The following is a 17,956-nucleotide window of genomic DNA, read 5'->3' on the forward strand; positions in this document are numbered from 1 at the left end:
TTACCGATACCAGGTATTGGTATTGAGCTGATATCGGCCTTATTTTAATGTATCAGGTACTTGTGAAAGTTGATGATATCAGCCACCGATTTAAAGGTCCTGTATTTTGGCTATTTAGACCGCCATAGAGTGACTCAGTATAAAAGGTTCAATTTCATTTTAAAAAAACACCTTGGTTTTGTCATACGAGTGTCCAGAAAAGGCCCGTCTGACAGCTACTTCTGTTTGACCCAGTTTCGTGTCTGCTCGGCCCATATTTGGTTAAGACTGCCACCTTTCCTCTGATTGGTTGCCTCTGTGTAGAAGACCCACTTGAGAGAGCACACGTTTGTTATGTTGACATCACTGGCTCGGGAGCGGAAAGGTAGGTAGGTCTTCACTAGTGACGTAGATAGGCTCGAGAAATTCGAACGACCTGATTCAGGCCTCTCGGCGTGGACAATTTTAATCATATTTCACATGTTTACTGAGGCACCATGGAGACAATATTACATCCCAAGTGCTAGAAAAAGTTTGTTTGGCAAAATACGGGAGCTTTAAGGCAAAAAAAAGTCTGACAACCACTCAGTCCTGCTCACCTGTAGTCGGCGCTATAGAGGCAGTTTGACACATCAGCGAATCATCATGTGTATATGTGCAGTATTTAGACTGCTAAGTGTTCTTTGATTTGTTTTGGAGTCCTCTTGTGACCATTCTATATCAGGAAATAAATTGCATCTGCGTCAATTGTATCCTTCTCCATCGTCTCATATTTTGTCCATTAAGATGAAAGGTCTGTAAGTATATTTATGTTTATAAGATTTATACTGTATTAATGCTTAGAGTGGCGGCACGGTGACCGACTGGTTAGCACATCTACCTCACATTTCTGAGGATCGGGTCCAAATCCCGGCCCCGCCTTTGGGGAGTTTGCATGTTTTCACCGTGCCTGCGTGAGTTTTCTCCAGGCACTCTGGTTTCCTCCCACATCCCAAAAACATTCATGGCAGGTTGATCGAAGACTCTAAATTGCCCTTAGTTGTGAATGTGTGAGCGAATGGTTGTTTGTTACTATGTGCCCTGCGATTGGCTGGCGACCAGTTCAAGGGGTACCCCGCCTTTCGCCCGAAGATAGCTGGGATAGGCTCCAGCACGCCCGCGACCTTCGTGAGGATAAAGCGGTACAGAAAATGGATGGATGGATAATGCTTAGAGTGCATTATTAGTGTGTTGCTACTGAAATTCATACATTCTTTTGCTCACTCAATTTGGGTGGTATGATGACTTTCTGGATTCAAGTATTTCATGCATACAGAGAATGTTGTCATTATTTAGTGCATTAATAAGGTATTTTTTTTTCATTTTGAATGCAGTACAGTCAACATAAGTACAGTCGCTAGTTTATTTACCTGTGTGTATTATTCAGAGTCATATACTCACGTGTTGACTACTTTTTTTGTACATTTGTATCTATCTATATTTTGTAATTTTGTGTTACAATTTCACACTGGAGTTCAGTAAAAAAAAAAAAAGTCCCAAAACAAGTTTGGGCTTAAAACTGCAATCAACTCTGTCTTTTACTGACTGGGTAATCTAAAACTGCTGAGACCAGAATAGTCATAAAGAAAGAAAGGTATTTGTTCACAATAATTATTGGGCCGATTATCGGGGCAGATATTTTTCATTTTGGCGCATGTCGGCCTGTAATTTAATGCTGGGTTATTTTGACTCTGATGCAGCCGCTACGAGCCTCTCTTTGTCTGGGATTTATTTCTCCAGCATTGTGCACAATCCTCTCAATCTAACACACCGGACAGAGAAGAGAAGGTTTTACCAAATGGAGACGATACAGGGAGCAGATGTTGTATGGTTCAAAGATAAGTTAAAGCAGCAGACTCAATATAAATTGTAATAAATCCTAGTCCTCTACAACAAATAACTACCAGAGGTGGGACCAAGTCATTGCTTTGCAAGTCACAAGTAAGTCTCAAGTCTTTGCCCTTAAGTCCCAAGTCAAGTCCCAAGTCGAGATAGGCAAGTCCCGAGTCAAGTCGCGAGTCCTACACCTTGAGTTTTGAGTCCTTTCAAGTCATTTTAACAATAAAATAAAATATATTTGAATATATATAATATTTATATGCCGGCACAGTGGACGACTGGTTAGCATATATGCCTCACAGTTCTGGGGACCGGGGTTCAAATCCTCCCACATCCCAAAAACATGCGTGGTTTGTTGATTGAAGACTAAATTGCCCGTAGTTGTGAATAGGAGTGCGAATGGTTGTTTTTTTCTTTGTGCCCTGCGATTGGCTGGCACCCGACAAGTCCCAAAGGGAGGGGCATGGGTACCGGAACACCGCCCCCCATACCCAGTCACCTCCACCTCCCACCCATTGCGCCTCACCACGAGTCACCACTCCCACCAGCTGCAGACCATGGGGGCCCCAGCCACCAACAGGGGCCAACGCAGGATCCAGGTGCCACCTGAAAAAGGTCACACCCGGCTAAAAGCGAGCCCATGTTAAGTGCCTGTCGTGAGCAATGACTGGCAAGGGTGCAAGGAGAGGGGAGAGGAAGGCGGGGACCCGAGGGGGAGGGAGGGGGGGGACTCACATCTCCCCGTGGCCCGACAAAACTGAAGGGGGGTGGGGGGGTTGGGGTCGCAGGCCCCAGGAGTCAAGCCAAGAGTAAGGTGAATACCCACCACCCACTCTATTACCCTTGTTTCTCATGTATTCTTGGGAATCCTGTAATTCTCTTTGTCAGTTATGGATCATGTAATATCCCAACTCTGTAATGAGACTATTGTATTTACTGTAAAGAGAGCGTTCCAATGCCAAAATTAGTCACACCAAGAAAACATTTCCCCTTACATCCTGTTGATAAGTAGTACTTCTTGGACAGAGCGCAGCGACCAGAGAGTTTTTAGCTATATTCCATTTATAGCTTTGACATACGTAGATTAATATTTTAGAAAAGCATTTTCTCTACACCATCCTATTCATTGCAAGGCTTCAAAAAAGTAGAACTCAAATCCAGTGGAGCAAATGTCATCTTAGGTCAAGCAGAACATGTTGCAAATGGTGTTAAAAGCATGTACTTGTTGGCCTCTGTTGTCAATAATTAATAAGAGAACTCGCACAAAAAAATGATCCCCATTTCCTCTTCGATCCTTCCCTGGTGGGAGAGGCCATGAATTAGTAACACAGATCAAACTGTAGTGTTAGCGCAGATCAAGTATTTGTAAAGAAGCTGAAAGCACTCGCTGTGCTACAAGAGAGGCACTATGAGATAATGTGGACCTGCTTTGCATGTTCCCGGTCCCTGCCGCATTGAATTTTAACGGGGGAATGAAGCAACTCGACAAGGTATAACAGTGATGAATAAGTCATCGACACACGCTGCCTATCTTTAGACACAAGTCTTAAAGGCAAGTTTCTACAAGCTCCGACAATGTTTCAACTGAGATACAATATTTGCCAGCACAAAAGTGAGACGATAGCAGTACAGTGAAGCCTTGAGATACGAGTTTTTGAGATAGGAGCCGTCGTTCGGACGATTCTTTTTATTTGCTTTGATTTACGAGCAAAAATTCGAGATGTGGGCGCTGTTTGCTGGCAGTGAACTTAATTCAACTCCCTTCACAACGAGCAGCAGTTTGGCAGATAGAATTAGTGAATTCTTCAAAAAAGAGGCTTCTCGTTGTGAAGAGAACCTCAATTTGTCTATTTAACACAACCATATAGCTTTATGTCTGCTTAGCTTACCCCTAACAAACAATTCAAAACATTATAGAAAGGCTAACGTATAGCATTGGCATTGCAGTGTTATAACATTTAGGCAACGTATATTTTTAACACAGACAGTGGATCAACACATGTAGACAGATACTATAACAATACTGACAGGCATCTATCCTTTATGAGCTGCGAAGAACAACTTTTGACAGGCTCCATGTATATCCATATACAGTATCCATGTATATATAAAGTGAAACATAGACATGTTCCACTGCTGACTACGAAAGAACAGAAAAAGCTACAAACAGAAGTTTTTTTTTCTGTTGGAAGAAGGAAGCGTACTCTTTCTTTTGGTAGGTTTTGTGATTATATTGTCATGCCATGCCAAGAATATTCTGTGGGTCTTGAAATATCAGTCAAAATGCTCTAAAATGGCTGGTGACATGGGGAACTCTGGCTAGCTGTGAATGAGTTAATGAGTAACATACCATGAAATATACAGTTGTTCCAGAATTTTCTGCAACATTCACAGTGCATTTTATAAATGCTTTGTTTTAAAATCACATTCTTCCCTTTCTGCATGCCTTCTTTATTGTTCCTGGTTGGGCTTGCCCGTAAACATTTGCAGGCACGTTTATATACAGCACGCCAGCATGTAATATTAGAGGTAAACAAGTATGCTCTTTGTCATTTTTGCCATAGCTGTCAAATGACTGTCTGCCTCCCTGGCGCTTGTGTAATTTGAACGTGCCCACATTTACAAATGTACTGTTGTGGTCACGCCTCTTGAAGGCATCGATAGATATTATGTCTTTAATTATTACACTGTGGGTTACGAAATGTCCAATACTCGAAAAACAGCATGCTCAAATCATTGAGGTTACAATTAGTCAACGTACTTGCCGACAGATTGGTATGGTAGGCCCAAACCCATTTGATGGCATACGCTACCTTCTGTTATAAGAGCTGTTTTACATCTTCTTGTTTTTCAGAACACCAAAAACATCTCAATCACTGCCATAATATTGTTACAGCTCAAGTCAGTAGTCACTTTGGGAGCCACTGCTCAAATAAAGTGAACACGCAAGCCCAGGCCTGGTGTTCTATCAGTCACAGGCAAGAACTATTCTCATGAGAATTGACAGTTATTTTTCTAAAAGTATTTGTCGTAATCCATTCAGGATATTAATGTGATCATTTGACAACTGTTTCATCTTTCATAGAAGGCGAAAACAGAGACGTAATACTAGATGTTTACAATTAGCACTTATTTCGCCATGTGGAGGAATAGCAGAAGTTAAGACTAAAGTGTGCATTGTCCACTCGATGACCAAAACCATATACAAAACCCTATTCCAATGCAATGGGGACATTATGTAAATGTAAATAAAAACAGAATACAATGATTTGCCAATCCTTTTCACCCTACTTTATATTCAATTGAATATACTGTACTAAGATATTTAATGTTCAAACTGATAAACTTTGTTTTTTCGCAAACATTCATTTTTAATTTGATGCCTGCAACACGTTCCAAAAAAGTTGGGAAAGAGGCACTTTTACCGCTGTGTTACTTTACCTTTCCTTTCAACAACACTCAGTATCCATTTGAGGACACAAATTGTAGAAGCTTTGTAGGTGCAATTCTTTGCCATTCTTGCTTGATGTAAGCCTTCAGTTGCTCAACAGTCTGGGGTCTCCGTTGTCAAATTTTTTGCTTCATAATGACACGTTTTCATTTTCAATGGGACACAGGTCTAGACTGCTGGTAGGCCAGTCTAGCACTCACACTCGTTTACTACTCAGCCAAGCTGTTGTGAGACATACAGAATGTGACCTTGCATTGTCTTGTTGAAATAAGCAGGGATGTCCCTGAAAACGACGTTGCTTGGAAGGCAGCATATGTTGCTCCAAAACCTGTATGTATGGTTTAGCATAAATGGTGCCTTCAGGCCTGAAATTACCCATGCCATGGGCACACTCCAATACCATCACAGATGCTGGCTTTTGAACTTTGTGCTGATAACTATCAAGATGGTCCATCTTCTCTTTTGCCCGGAGGACACAACATCCATGATTTCCCAAACTAATTTGAAATGTGGACTCGTCAGACCACAGCACACTTTTCCACTTTGCGTCAGTCCATCTCCGATGAGCTCAGGACCAGAGAAGCCGGCAGCGTTTCTGTGTGTTGTAGATATATGGTTTTCACTTTGCATGGTAGTTTTAACTTGCACTTGTAGATGTAGCGACAAACCGTGTTAACTAACAATGGTTTTCGAAAGTGTTCCTGAGCGCATGTGGCAATATCCTTTAAACAGTGATGCCAGTTTTTATGCCGCCTGACGGATTAAAGATCAATGGCATTCAGTGTTGGTTTTCGGCCATGCTGCTTATGTGCGGGGATTTCTCCAGATTCTCTGAATCTTTTGATGATATTATGCACCGTATCCCCGGCCCCGCCTGTGTGGAGGTTGCAAGTTCTCCCTGTGCCTGCGTGGGTTTTCTCCGGGCACTCCGGTTTCCTCCCACATCCCAAAAACATGCATGCAAGGTTAATTGAAGACTCTAAATTGCTCGTAAGTGTGAATGTGAGTGCAAATGGTTGTTTGTTTCTCTGTGCCCTGTGATTGGCTGGCAACCGGTTCAGGCTGTACCCCGCCTCCAGCCTGATGATAGCTGGGATAGGCTCCAGCACTCCCGCGACCCTTGTGAGGATAAGCGGTAAAGAAAATGGATGGATGGATATATATAGTGCTGTGAAAAAGTATTGCCCCCCTTCTCAAATTCTTATATTTTTGCATAGTTTCCCCACTTTAATGTTTAAGGTCATCAAACTTAACTTGAACTTAAAAAATGCCGTATTTAAAAGGTGATTTCATTTATTAAGGAAAAAAACTATTCAGTTACCTAGCCCTGTGTGAAAAAGTAATTCCCCCCCCCCTTGTTAAACCTGAATTATTTGTGGCTAATCACAATTTTTGTTTAATTTTCACTGATCACACCCAAGCCTGATTGATAGAAAATGATTGATTTCAATTGTCGCTGCTGAGGAGGGCCCAACCAGTTATTAGTCTAGGGGGCCATTACCTTTTCACACAGGGCCAGGTAAATTTGAATAGTTTTTTTTTTCCCCTAAATAAATTAAATCACCATTTTAAAACAGCATTTTAAGTTCACATAGGTTATATTTGTCTGATATTTACATTTGTTTGATCATCTTAAACAAAGTGGGGAAACTATGTAAAATTAAAAAGATTTTGAGAAGGGGGCCCATACTTTTTAGCGGCACTGTGTGCATATACGTATGTATATACTGTATATATATATCCATCCATCCATCCATTTTTCTGAGCCGCTTCTCCTCACTCGGGTCGCGGGCGTGCTGGAGCCTATCCCAGCTATCATCGGGCAGGAGGCGGGGTACACCCTCAACTGGTTGCCAGCCAATCGCAGGGCACATACAAACAAACAACCATTCGCACGCACAGTCACACCTACGGGCAATTTAGAGTCTTCAATTAATGCTTGTGTTAATGTTTTTGGGATGTGGGAGGAAACCGGAGTGCCCGGAGAAAACCCACGCAGGCACGGGGAGAACATGCAAACTCCACACAGGCGGGGCCGGGGATTGAACCCGGGTCCTCAGCGCTGTGAGGCTGACGCTCTGACCAGTCTCCAGCGTGCCGCTGTATATATATATAAATATATAAACTCAAATTAATAATAATAATAATATACCTCAATTCTCACCTGTTTCCAATTAAACTGTTGACCTCTGGAATGCTGCGATTGGCTGACAACCAGTTGAGGGTGGACCCCGCCTCCTGCCCGATGATAGCTGGGATAGGCTCCAGCACGCCCGCGACCCTAGTGAGGAGAAGCGACTGAGAAAATGGATGGATGGAATGTTCCAGGTGTTTTTTTTGGTTCCAGGTGTTTTTTTATTTTATTTTTTTTAGCATTTTTGAGCGTTTTTTTTTTTTTAACATTCTTGGACTTTCCCAGTCTTTTGTTGCCCCTGTCCAAGCTTTTTTGGAACCTGTTGAAGGCATCAAATTATAAATGAGAGAATATTAGCAAAAAGAAACAACAAAAAAGCCCAATAACGTTTGTCAGTTTGAACATTAATATCTTGCCATTGTAGTGTATTCAATTGAATATAAGTTGAAAAGCATTTGTAAATCACTGTATTCCGTTTTTCTTTTCATTTTACCCATCTTACCTTCATTGGAATAGGGGTGTGTGCATACCGTAACCATATCTGTCGTACTACCAAGACTGCCCTGTGATCGTCAAATCGTAGTCATGCTCTTTTGTAGCAAACACAGGAAGTCAGCTAACCTGTTTTGCGTTTGACGTTCCGCGTATAGCGGATTGGCTATTGTTCCGTTCATAATCAGTACATCGGCTGTCCCAACTCAACGTTGCTTTTTGAATATCGAACAGGTCTAACTTTTACAATTGTTAGCCTCGACTGTTTTCCATGCAGATCGGGGAGGAAAATCTTAACACAACCCACACCGCAGGATAATCACTCAAGAGAATCTTTTACAGCCTTCTGAGAATCAAACCCTTGCTGTCTTTGAAAATGCTCATATTTAGCACAATTATCAGTACGTGTGTAGTATGTACCCCACTTTAGTTTGCAACGTATAATGCATCCACTTACCAATTCATTTGAAACCACATGCTCATCAAAGGGCACACAAATTCTTGTATACAAACAATCACGCACAGGGTTGTCACCACACCTTCAAACTCACATAAACTATTCAGCAAGATGAGCTGAGGACCGTGTTCACTTCTATCAAACTTTCATTACAATGAAAGATGCACGACGCATGCTACACTCGATGTACAGATGGTGCTGCAGGGAAAAGCCGAGCGCGAGACAAGAGGTGCGGAAAAAGGGAAGCTTGTCCCCTTTCCGACTATGAACAGTACATTTGGATATGAATAGAATTGCCTGACTCAAAAATAGTTCTTTTTTATCTGTTTGCTTTGAAAGTTCACCTCTTGCATTCTTACACTTGATTCGGTGACTTCATCCGTGCCCTCGAGGCGCAGGAGATATAAATGAGTCAAGGACGCTCAACAGGATTCTTCTCTGCACGCAAGCAGCAACTAGTACAGGAGGTTTGATACCTCACCACCGAGTCATGCTATTTGAGTCCCAACAAAAAAGTCAGGCAATGTCAAACATCGTGGTCGACTAATGTTTAAAGTACAGAAGTTATGAGTTATTATTCGATGAAATAGGTTACATTTGATTTGCTATGTAGTTTATGTAGGGCAGCACGACGCATTAGTGGTCTGGCCCACAGTCGATAAGGTCCTGGTTTTGAATTTTGGTACTCTGGTTTCCTCCCACTATGTGCCCTACGATTAACTGGCAACCAGTCAAGGGTCGACCCCACCTCTCACCCAAAGTCGGCTGGGATAGGCTACAGCTCACCAGTGACATAATGAGGGCCATCGCAAGAGAAAATGGACGGATGGACGGTCTATAAAAAGAGTTAAAAGGCAAAAGCAGACAGTGAATTAAGTGAAATGAAATTTGGTGAACAACTGGTTAGCACATCGGCCTCACAGTTCTGAGGACCCGGGTTGGAATCCGGCCTCGCCTGTGTGGAGTTTGCATATTCTCCCCGTGCCTGCGTGAGTTTTCGCCTGGTACTCCGGTTTCCTCCCACATCCCAAAAACATGCGTGGTAGGTTGATTGAAGACTCTAAATTGCCCGTAGGTGTGAATGTGAGTTGTTTGTTTATATGTGCTTTGTGATTGGCTGCCGACCAGTTCAGGGTGTACCCCCACCTCGCCCAGACTCAGCTGGGATAGGCTCCAGCATGCCCGTGACCTTAGTGAGGATAAGCAATACAGAAAATGGATGGAAATTGAATTTTTTTTTGTATTTCTGGTTTCCAGATTGAAGCTGATTTTTATTCATGTCTTTTGATGTTATCTCATGGCAAACTTAGGCAAGACAGTTGAAAGTTATCAAAATTAAGGCTCACTTTCAAGCGTAATCAAAAGTACATTAGCAGCGAGCATTGGAAACCATTGTAGCAGAAGTGTTAGATGACGTACATGACCGGTGACGAGTTTATGATGAGACAACTACGTATTATAATAATAATAATAATAATAACAATATTCCATCCATCCATCCATTTTCATTACCGTTTATCCTCACGAGGGTCGCGGGCGTGCTGGAGCCTATCCCAGCTATCTTCGGTCGGGAGGCGGCGTACACCAGCCAATCGCAGGGCACATACAAACAAACAACCATTCACACTCACATTCACACCTACGGGCAATTGAGAGTCTTCAATTAACCTACCACGCATGTTCTTGGTATGTAGGAGGAAACCGGAGGACCCAGACAAAAGCCCATGCAGGCACGGGGAGAACATGCAAACTCCACACAGGCGGGGCCGGGATTTGATCCCCGGTCCCCAGAACTGTGAGGCACACAGATCCAGCATAGCCGCAACCCTAGTGAGAATAAGCGGTGTAGAAGATGGATGGATGGATCATAATACTGCATTACTCTTATATAGCGATTTTCTTTCTTTTCGCTTTTCCTTAAAATTTCATGCTATTCATTCACTCTTCAGTCAGACCCATGTGGTGGTAAGCGACTTGTGTAGCCAGAGCTGCTCTTGGGCGGTCTGACGAAAGCGTGGCTGCCATTCTGCGCCTACAGCCCCTCCAACCACCACCACCAAACATCCCACAATGTAGGTTAAGTGTCTTGCCTAAATAAAACCTTTGTTTTTGATGAGTTTTACTTACTTTTGCAGTGTTAGGAAATGTCACATCAAACGATGCTGTGATAGGCAGTCTGCAAGTAGGTGTGGCTCTGTCAAAATGTCGCTTGTCGAGTTTTGCGTATGAACTACTAGTAGCAGTACCAGGTTTTAGTGATTTGATACTGTACGACTTTTGAGGACTGGTTCAGCTAACCCTAACCTAATAGCAACACTAACACTCTTCTGCTACATATCGTAGTCTTTTTAGTTTTTTGGATGCAAACTCTTCATAACATGGGCTTTAAAACATTAAATCACAGTTCGTCTCGGTGTGAATTTAGCAGTTTGTGTGTCCACCTGATTGTGAATCCCTTTGCCACTGGAATTGTTCTGTCATCCATCCATTCATCCATTCATCCATCCAGCCATCCATTTTCTATCCCGTGTAACCACGTATTCTGGAACCTATCCCGGGTGACTTCAGAAAAGACAGACTACACCCTGGACTAGTCGGCAGTCACCCCCAGGGTACATATAGAGACATAAAACCATTCATACTCACACGTAAACTGTAACTGAGTGAAAACGGAACTCCCAATGCCTATACAGAAGTCAAGCAAGGGAACCATTACACCTTCATTACTACCATTTGGCCACTTTAATACTCCCATCTTCGTGATGAAAGACGTCACTTGTGCCACTCTACTGCATCCTCGTCGGCTGAAAGATGACAAACGGGCTCCTGCTTCTATTGTCAGATACGTGCATTTAGTGTCACTGTGAAAAAAGTTGAAACCTTTGGTAGTTTTCATTAGTTTGTTTGCCACTTACCCACTTACCTTCTCCTCTTCTCTGCTCCGCAGGGACAACTCTGCTTCATTTCCCCCACAACTGCTTTGCTACCCTCTACCTGAAACAAGTATGCTCATGCACATTGAGAAGATGGAATAGTCCAATCCATAAGAAGGGAGGGGGGAGCACTCGTAACGATCATGCTCGATAAGCATTTTGATGTGTTTTTTAGAGTGTGAATTAAGACTAAAGCGATAATAATTGCTTTAAATTGAAAAAGAAAAAGTCAATTAGATTTTATGAGATGTTTGTTGGTGCCTTGGCAATCTCTTTGCAAATGACTGGTGACCAATCCAGGGTGAAGTTCATTTTACAATTTTACCCTTTTGTGAAATTTATCATCAATGTATCTATGTTAGTGGCCATGTACTCTTTTCATGCCTTTCTCCATGGTCTCAATTGGCCAGCTCTTTAGTCCCGGTTCATGCAATCGCCTAGGCAGGTTTACGTCAATATAGCGACATCACGGATTGGTCGCGGTTTCCCCTCAGCGTGTGTTGTGGTTCGGCATCGCAAGAAAATCCTCGGCAACATTTTCTAACAGCAGATTTGACATTTATTAACTCAGCTTTCAGAGAGGCACTATATACATAAATACATACAGTATGTTCCCATATCAGGAGGGTTACAACCAATGATAAAACTGTGTCAAATAAACAATTTTGGTTTCAACATTAACATATTTCTATGTACACATTGAAATTAAAAAGTAGGAAAATAAAAATATTCATATCTTAAATACTTCATGGACAAAACTTTACATAGCATACACAGAAAAGAAGTATAGACATTTTTCATTGAAACCATTTGGATTTATGTCACAGTAGGAAAAATAGTGGCATTCATAAGATGAATAATGGCTGGATCCAATTATAATATGTGGGTGTGAAATGTGAAAGACACTTCACACCACTGACTCTGTCAAAAATATGAAATGTACACGCTTGTAATAAATGTTATAGATACCACTTTTGTGATGCGAACCTTACACTTTCGGTAAAATCTATATGGCTCGATTTTGGTGCGAAAGTTACTACTAAAATAAACCCACAATGCATGTAGCTTAATTTCGGATAATTTTTTTTCTGTATGCAGCAGCTATTTTGTGACCAAAAAATAAAAGAAAAACCTACCGGTAGTTGCTATTTTATTATTTCATGTCATTCAATGCAAATTTTTACCTAGGACAATCTTTGTTATACAATTATTAAATTATGCACAAAAATAAAATAACTTAGATAACACACTTATGAAAACATACACACTTTACATTTAAGACAAAATACATACATATTACTAATATCTCCCAGAGTTCTCTTGGATACAGTTGTGCTTGTGCAAACTGACTTAAAATCAATGGAACACAAACAAGTAAGATTCCTGATTTTTTTCCCCTCTGCTTTCAACACAGGCACAAAGTGTAATAACCAGAAAGAAAGAAAAAATTCTCATCAGAAGCCAGTCAAAACGTGCACAATTTTATCAACTTGAAACCATGTCAACATTCTCATTGACAGAGTTGCATAGAATCTGACCTCAGAATATCCACAGGTGCACATAAGGTAAGCTTACAAGGTGTGAGTGTTGCGACTGTAATACAAAGGCCATAGCGTTACACACAAAACAGGAAACACTCTGTTGCCTTGGCTATTTTTAGCATGTGATTTTGTAGTGTGTTCATATGGTGATGATACTTACACAGCATAACCTTATTTACAATGCTGCTTTGGTAATGCTGGAAACGACAGCCAACCTTATGAAGCTAACGTCACTGATCATGCCGCAAAGCGTGACGAGTGCAGGACAGCACTTGCTCTATCGGCAGCTAATTCGTTTTTATTTCGGCATCCTCGAGTAAAAGAGGAGGAAATGGTTCCAGTTGCTTGGGTCTGATAGGAGCAATCCCAGGAAGCAGCAGCAGCAGCAGCAATCAGCTAATCAGATCTGGCTCTCATTTGTTTCAAAGACCCTGTAAAGTGAATTCAAGGATTTGTTTCGAAAGACGTTATACATGTTTGAAAATCATTGTTGAAAACGTGCAAGGACTGAGAACTACTGTATGTCGTAGTCAGTTGCGTAGATGTAGCACGAAAGGTTTTTTTACCATTTCAGTTTTCCTGATTTTTGGTGTATAGTGACGCACTTTGGAGTCCGGTGTGTGTGTCGCCCCGCCGCCTACAAGTACTTGAGCGCTTTCGTTCACATCAGCGGTTATCCGGCGCAATTGCGGTGTGCCGTTAGCTACAACCCGAAAATGCATCTTCCCTTCGGATACTCTGCTGTGGTGGTTGCTATAGAGCGGCTTGTTTCGGCAGTGAGTATAGTACAGAGACAGTCGTACAGAGATCAGAGTGGCTCCAATTACTGGAGACAAATTCCTTGCGTGTGTTTAACATACTTAGGCATTGAATCTGATTCGGATTCTGAAGAGCGAGGAGGGGGGGAAAAAATACGAATAAAAGTCTGACTTTGACAGCCAGCATGTGGACCAGGGATTTGGGCTGTTGTGGCCGCTTTAGAGCGCCAGCCATTGCCAGCCGTGAGTGCTCACACTTTGTGGTGAGAAAGGCGGAAATACCAGGAGTGGGAATTTAGTTTTTTAAATGAACAAATTCTACCTTGACAGCAAATGTGTGGACCGGGGTTTCGTGCGGGTGTGTCCACATTAGAGCGCCTTGTCGTCAGGGCGTTAAAAAGCCCTGTGACAACCTGGTGGGATATATTCCATCCACCGGAAGCTTTAAGCAGATATTTTTTCGTGGCTCATATACTGTATTTAGTTTTGTGTAGACATAAGAAAGATGCAAGATGAAGTAGCATCCATTTTTCCAAGTTTTAAACGGGTTTTGTTGACTGCTGAGCAGGGTGTGATTTAGCACATTGAGCTGACAATGCCTTGATATTCCCCAATTTTGAATCCTTGATTTTTACACACATGGCAATTTTTCTAATCATTCAAATTTGGTATTGTTGTTTGTAGCTGTTAACGACACTCTTCTCTGTGGTGTGTCAACTTTAAAACACGCTTATGTTCACTTTACAGGGACTTTACATTTCAGCCTGTAATCTTGACGCATCATTTATTATTCCAGTCCTGTTCTAGAAGCTGTAAATTCTGCTTTGGTCTAATTTTCTTGACAGTGAGCCTTTGTAGCTGAGATGTACATCATTCGTCCAACATCGTGCTATTTATTGGTAGAATTACCAAGTCCAAGTCAAATCCATAAACATACAAAAAGGTGACATTGATGATTGAAGTGTCCTTAAACAGGGCCCAGCATCTCTGTGCTCCGGGCGTACGCTACCAAATTCCTGTCTCTTTGTTCCCGTGCTGTATGTAAATAGCAGATATATTATGTAACATTGCGTCTATGCTGTAAATACTATCTGTCAAGCATATGTTTCATGGAACAATCTTATTATTTTACCTGTAGAGCGATGCTTTTTTGTTGTTGTTTATTTGCACTTATTGCTTTCAGATACCTGACAGAGGTGTGCTTCCTTTGTATCGGAAGAAATGCAAAGCATCCACGCGCGCACAGTTGTGGCAGCTTTGGGCATGTACTGCATGTGCACACTCTATTGCGACATGCAAATCAATCTTTCTGCCGACTGAACTCTTCACACTCTTCACACATTTCTGCCCGTCGAACAGAAGACGGAGCCGGTGGTGAAAGGGAGTGGGGGTGCATATAAGACAGTCGTAGGCCCCTTTCTTGTTACAAATCAGGGTTTTTAAAAGTGTATTTTTCAGGGTTTTCATGAGGGTGCAGTTCCCCGCTCCCCCCCGTGCTTCTTCATTTGCACACGCTGACCCACTCTGTTATCCTGCACTCTTCGCACACCACGTAGCAACACCAGTGAAACTTGCAGTTGCAGCGTTCACTGCGCGTCTGCTGCAGGATGTTGTGGCCTCTCCCGCAGCATAGACTCTCGCAGTTGTCCATGCCCGGACTGGTCTTGTTGCAGATGCGACCCTGCGTCCCCGTCGAGTCCGAGCCCGGATCCCGCTCGCAGAAATCCGGCGACTTTTCAAAGTAGACCAGGTCGTTGATGCTGGGCCTCCTGCGGTGCGCGTGGTGGTGATGATGGTGGTGGTGGTGATGGTGGTGGTTGCTGTGATGGTTGTGGTTGTTGTTGTTGTTGTGGTGGGAGTGATCCAGCTGCCCGGTGTTGCGGTTGTGGGCCTTGATGAGAGTGGCAATGTGGAAGCGCTCTTTGAGGATGGAACCGACCACACGGAATTCCGGAGTGACCTGCCAGCAGGTCTTCAGCTGGCAGCTTCCTGATGTCCCGTGACACTTGCATTTCCTCCGCATGTGATCCAGCACCACCTGGGGAAAGGAGAGAGATTAATGACCTTCATAAATACGAGAAATACAAAGAAGTCAACATCACCCTAAGTCCCAGTACACAGGCAAAGAAAATCGGTCTTGATTTTTGTCTTGATTTTGCCCCTTCCTGACCAAGGACGACAAACGCGAGACTATCTTATGTTTTCTGAGATTATCCTTCGGTCTGAGGTGTGATTATAGAGAATTTGTCCGGATTACAGTATAGGGTCCGAAACGGCTCCGGGCCGACAATCTTAAATATTGAACGTGTTCAATATTTGAGACACAAAATCTTCAAGCGTGGAGAAAGACAAATACTCCCGAGCCATGACTCCGTGAATTGTGACGTGGAATCGAATGTAGCTCGTGAAGAAGCGACCTGACTGCGGCACAAGGAAACGAGTGTTAATAAAAACAAACATTTCCTACCCGATGTCATGTCGTCTAAGTGGTTTCACCAGACGGCAACAAGTATTTTCCAAAGCAAGTCTATATGACGATATCACCATTCTAGTCACAGAGGTCATGTTCACACTCCCGCTCCCTTCGGCAACACTCGGGAAACATCGGCGCAAACATTGCCAGTAGCCTGTAAAATCAGGCCTTCAAAATAAAAGCATGCCAGTTAAATAACACGGTTAACACACACAAATACAAAGTCCGGTGGACCTCAGAAGTGGAGGACCAGCTCATGGAGCTGTGGGAAGCCCAAGAGTGCTAATTTCATATCTCCGCTGAGACTTTTCTGTAAATAAATAGACTCAAGGCCACCGTTATTTCCGCCTCTCGTTTGTCTCGTCGCATTTCTGTTTCTTCTTCTTCATTTTTGTTAGATCCCGTTTTATCAGGCGAGATTTCAGACTGGGCTGGCTAGATTCAAGATCGGCGGGGGAACAGAATCGTTACGTGTGTGGTGTTGTGTGTTGAGATTGTCTAAGCACACTACACACGGTACAACCAAAACTGTTAAATGAATTTTTTATCTTCACGTATGGGGTCTGTAACAAATCAAAAAATCTCCTCTTTTCCTCATTTGTGTACAAGGCTTAAAGTTCCTTTGAGACGTCCTCATTTCCCCCACAAAAAGTGATATTATGATTGTATTTAAGTTGTTTTTGGGGCCACAGAGGGGACCAAGCCCAGTGCTGTCCCCCCCATGGCCCTCCTAGAACTGACACTGCTCTCTCCCAGTTGGACCCGAAGGTACAAGTCAACCAAAATGTGGATATTGGGACTGGTTGCTGGAGAGGCAGCAGTTCGCTTCTTGAGCACTCCTAAAGCAGGGTACACATACAGTGTACCGCTAATTGTGCTGAATTTCAACTCAAAGTCAACTGAAGCTTGATTATTGTATGTCTCCAGAGATTGTCTGGAGTGATTGATTATATTGTGGTGTGGAGTGGTGTGTGTTGAGCATGATAATATTATTTTTTTTCCCCCTCCCAATGTGAAAATGTCTTTGTGAATGTTAAACCTGTTTCACATTTTGGATCGCAAGTTCATGTGTGTCGTCAAAACAGAGTTCGGCTGACCCACGGACTCAGTGATTGTGACGTGAAACTTAATTAGAGCTAATTTTCCAAGTACACTATTTAAATATAGTTGCAAGCAAACTTGTCTTTGTTAGGAAACGGGAATATGTTTTGTTGGCTGACTATAACAGCAAAATATTAGGTTAAAAACATTTCCATCTGTTTTCCAATCCAATGATCAAGAAGGAGACAAATGCGGGACACTTGCAATGGTCATGGAAATAATTTGAAACTACCAAAAGTAACAATTAATAATTAATTAATTAATAATTTATTTTTTTTAAAACAACTGAAAATTACTTAATCTAAATCAGACATCGCTTTATTTTTGTGGTCTAACTGAATTATTTTCAAAAACAAACATATGAAACTTAATACCCTTAATTTAATTTAATATTCTATTGCACAAATTTGTGAGGAAATCACTGCAATCAAATGATCACCTCTTTCAATGGCTTTGTTCAATCATCTAACCATATGAGTTTTTAACAAATATAATATTAATATATTACCAAATTAATATATACCAGGTCTCTTAAGATTTAAGGGTTGCTTCTTATTGTCGTATTATTTATTTTTCTTTCTATTGCAGCTCTCATATTCCTGTGTACATAAAACATTTTTTTCCCCATGAAATTGAAGTATAAATAAATAATAAGAAATAAAAGTGGAAACCTGTGCCGTTTTTGGAGGAAATTTCCTCTCAAGATATTTTTGAGATACTGTACCATATATTAAAAAAATTATGCCTCCAGCCAGGGCT

At 42.0% G+C, this 17,956-nt stretch overlaps 1 protein-coding gene and 1 long non-coding RNA gene across 2 annotated transcripts in view; both read right to left on the bottom strand.

Annotated features, from left to right (window-relative positions):
• Positions 1-3,537: 3,537 nt before the first annotated feature.
• On the bottom strand, positions 3,538-11,382 carry LOC133486755 (uncharacterized). The gene is made up of 4 exons (XR_009791119.1): positions 11,307-11,382; positions 11,038-11,223; positions 7,473-7,589; positions 3,538-5,903 (listed from the first exon to the last, which is right to left on the bottom strand). It is a non-coding gene; the product is annotated as an uncharacterized LOC133486755 (long non-coding RNA).
• Positions 11,383-11,870: 488 nt separating this feature from the next.
• wnt10a (wingless-type MMTV integration site family, member 10a) overlaps positions 11,871-17,956 on the bottom strand; it is a 41,858-nt gene continuing 35,772 nt past the window's right edge. The window contains exon 4 of the mRNA XM_061792820.1: positions 11,871-15,661. Coding sequence (XP_061648804.1) covers positions 15,125-15,661 — 537 coding nt within the window. The 3' untranslated portion in view covers positions 11,871-15,124. The remainder of the gene's footprint in view (positions 15,662-17,956) is intronic.

Source organism: Phyllopteryx taeniolatus, chromosome 12, assembly GCF_024500385.1.
Source record: "Phyllopteryx taeniolatus isolate TA_2022b chromosome 12, UOR_Ptae_1.2, whole genome shotgun sequence".
Taxonomy (NCBI): domain Eukaryota; kingdom Metazoa; phylum Chordata; class Actinopteri; order Syngnathiformes; family Syngnathidae; genus Phyllopteryx; species Phyllopteryx taeniolatus.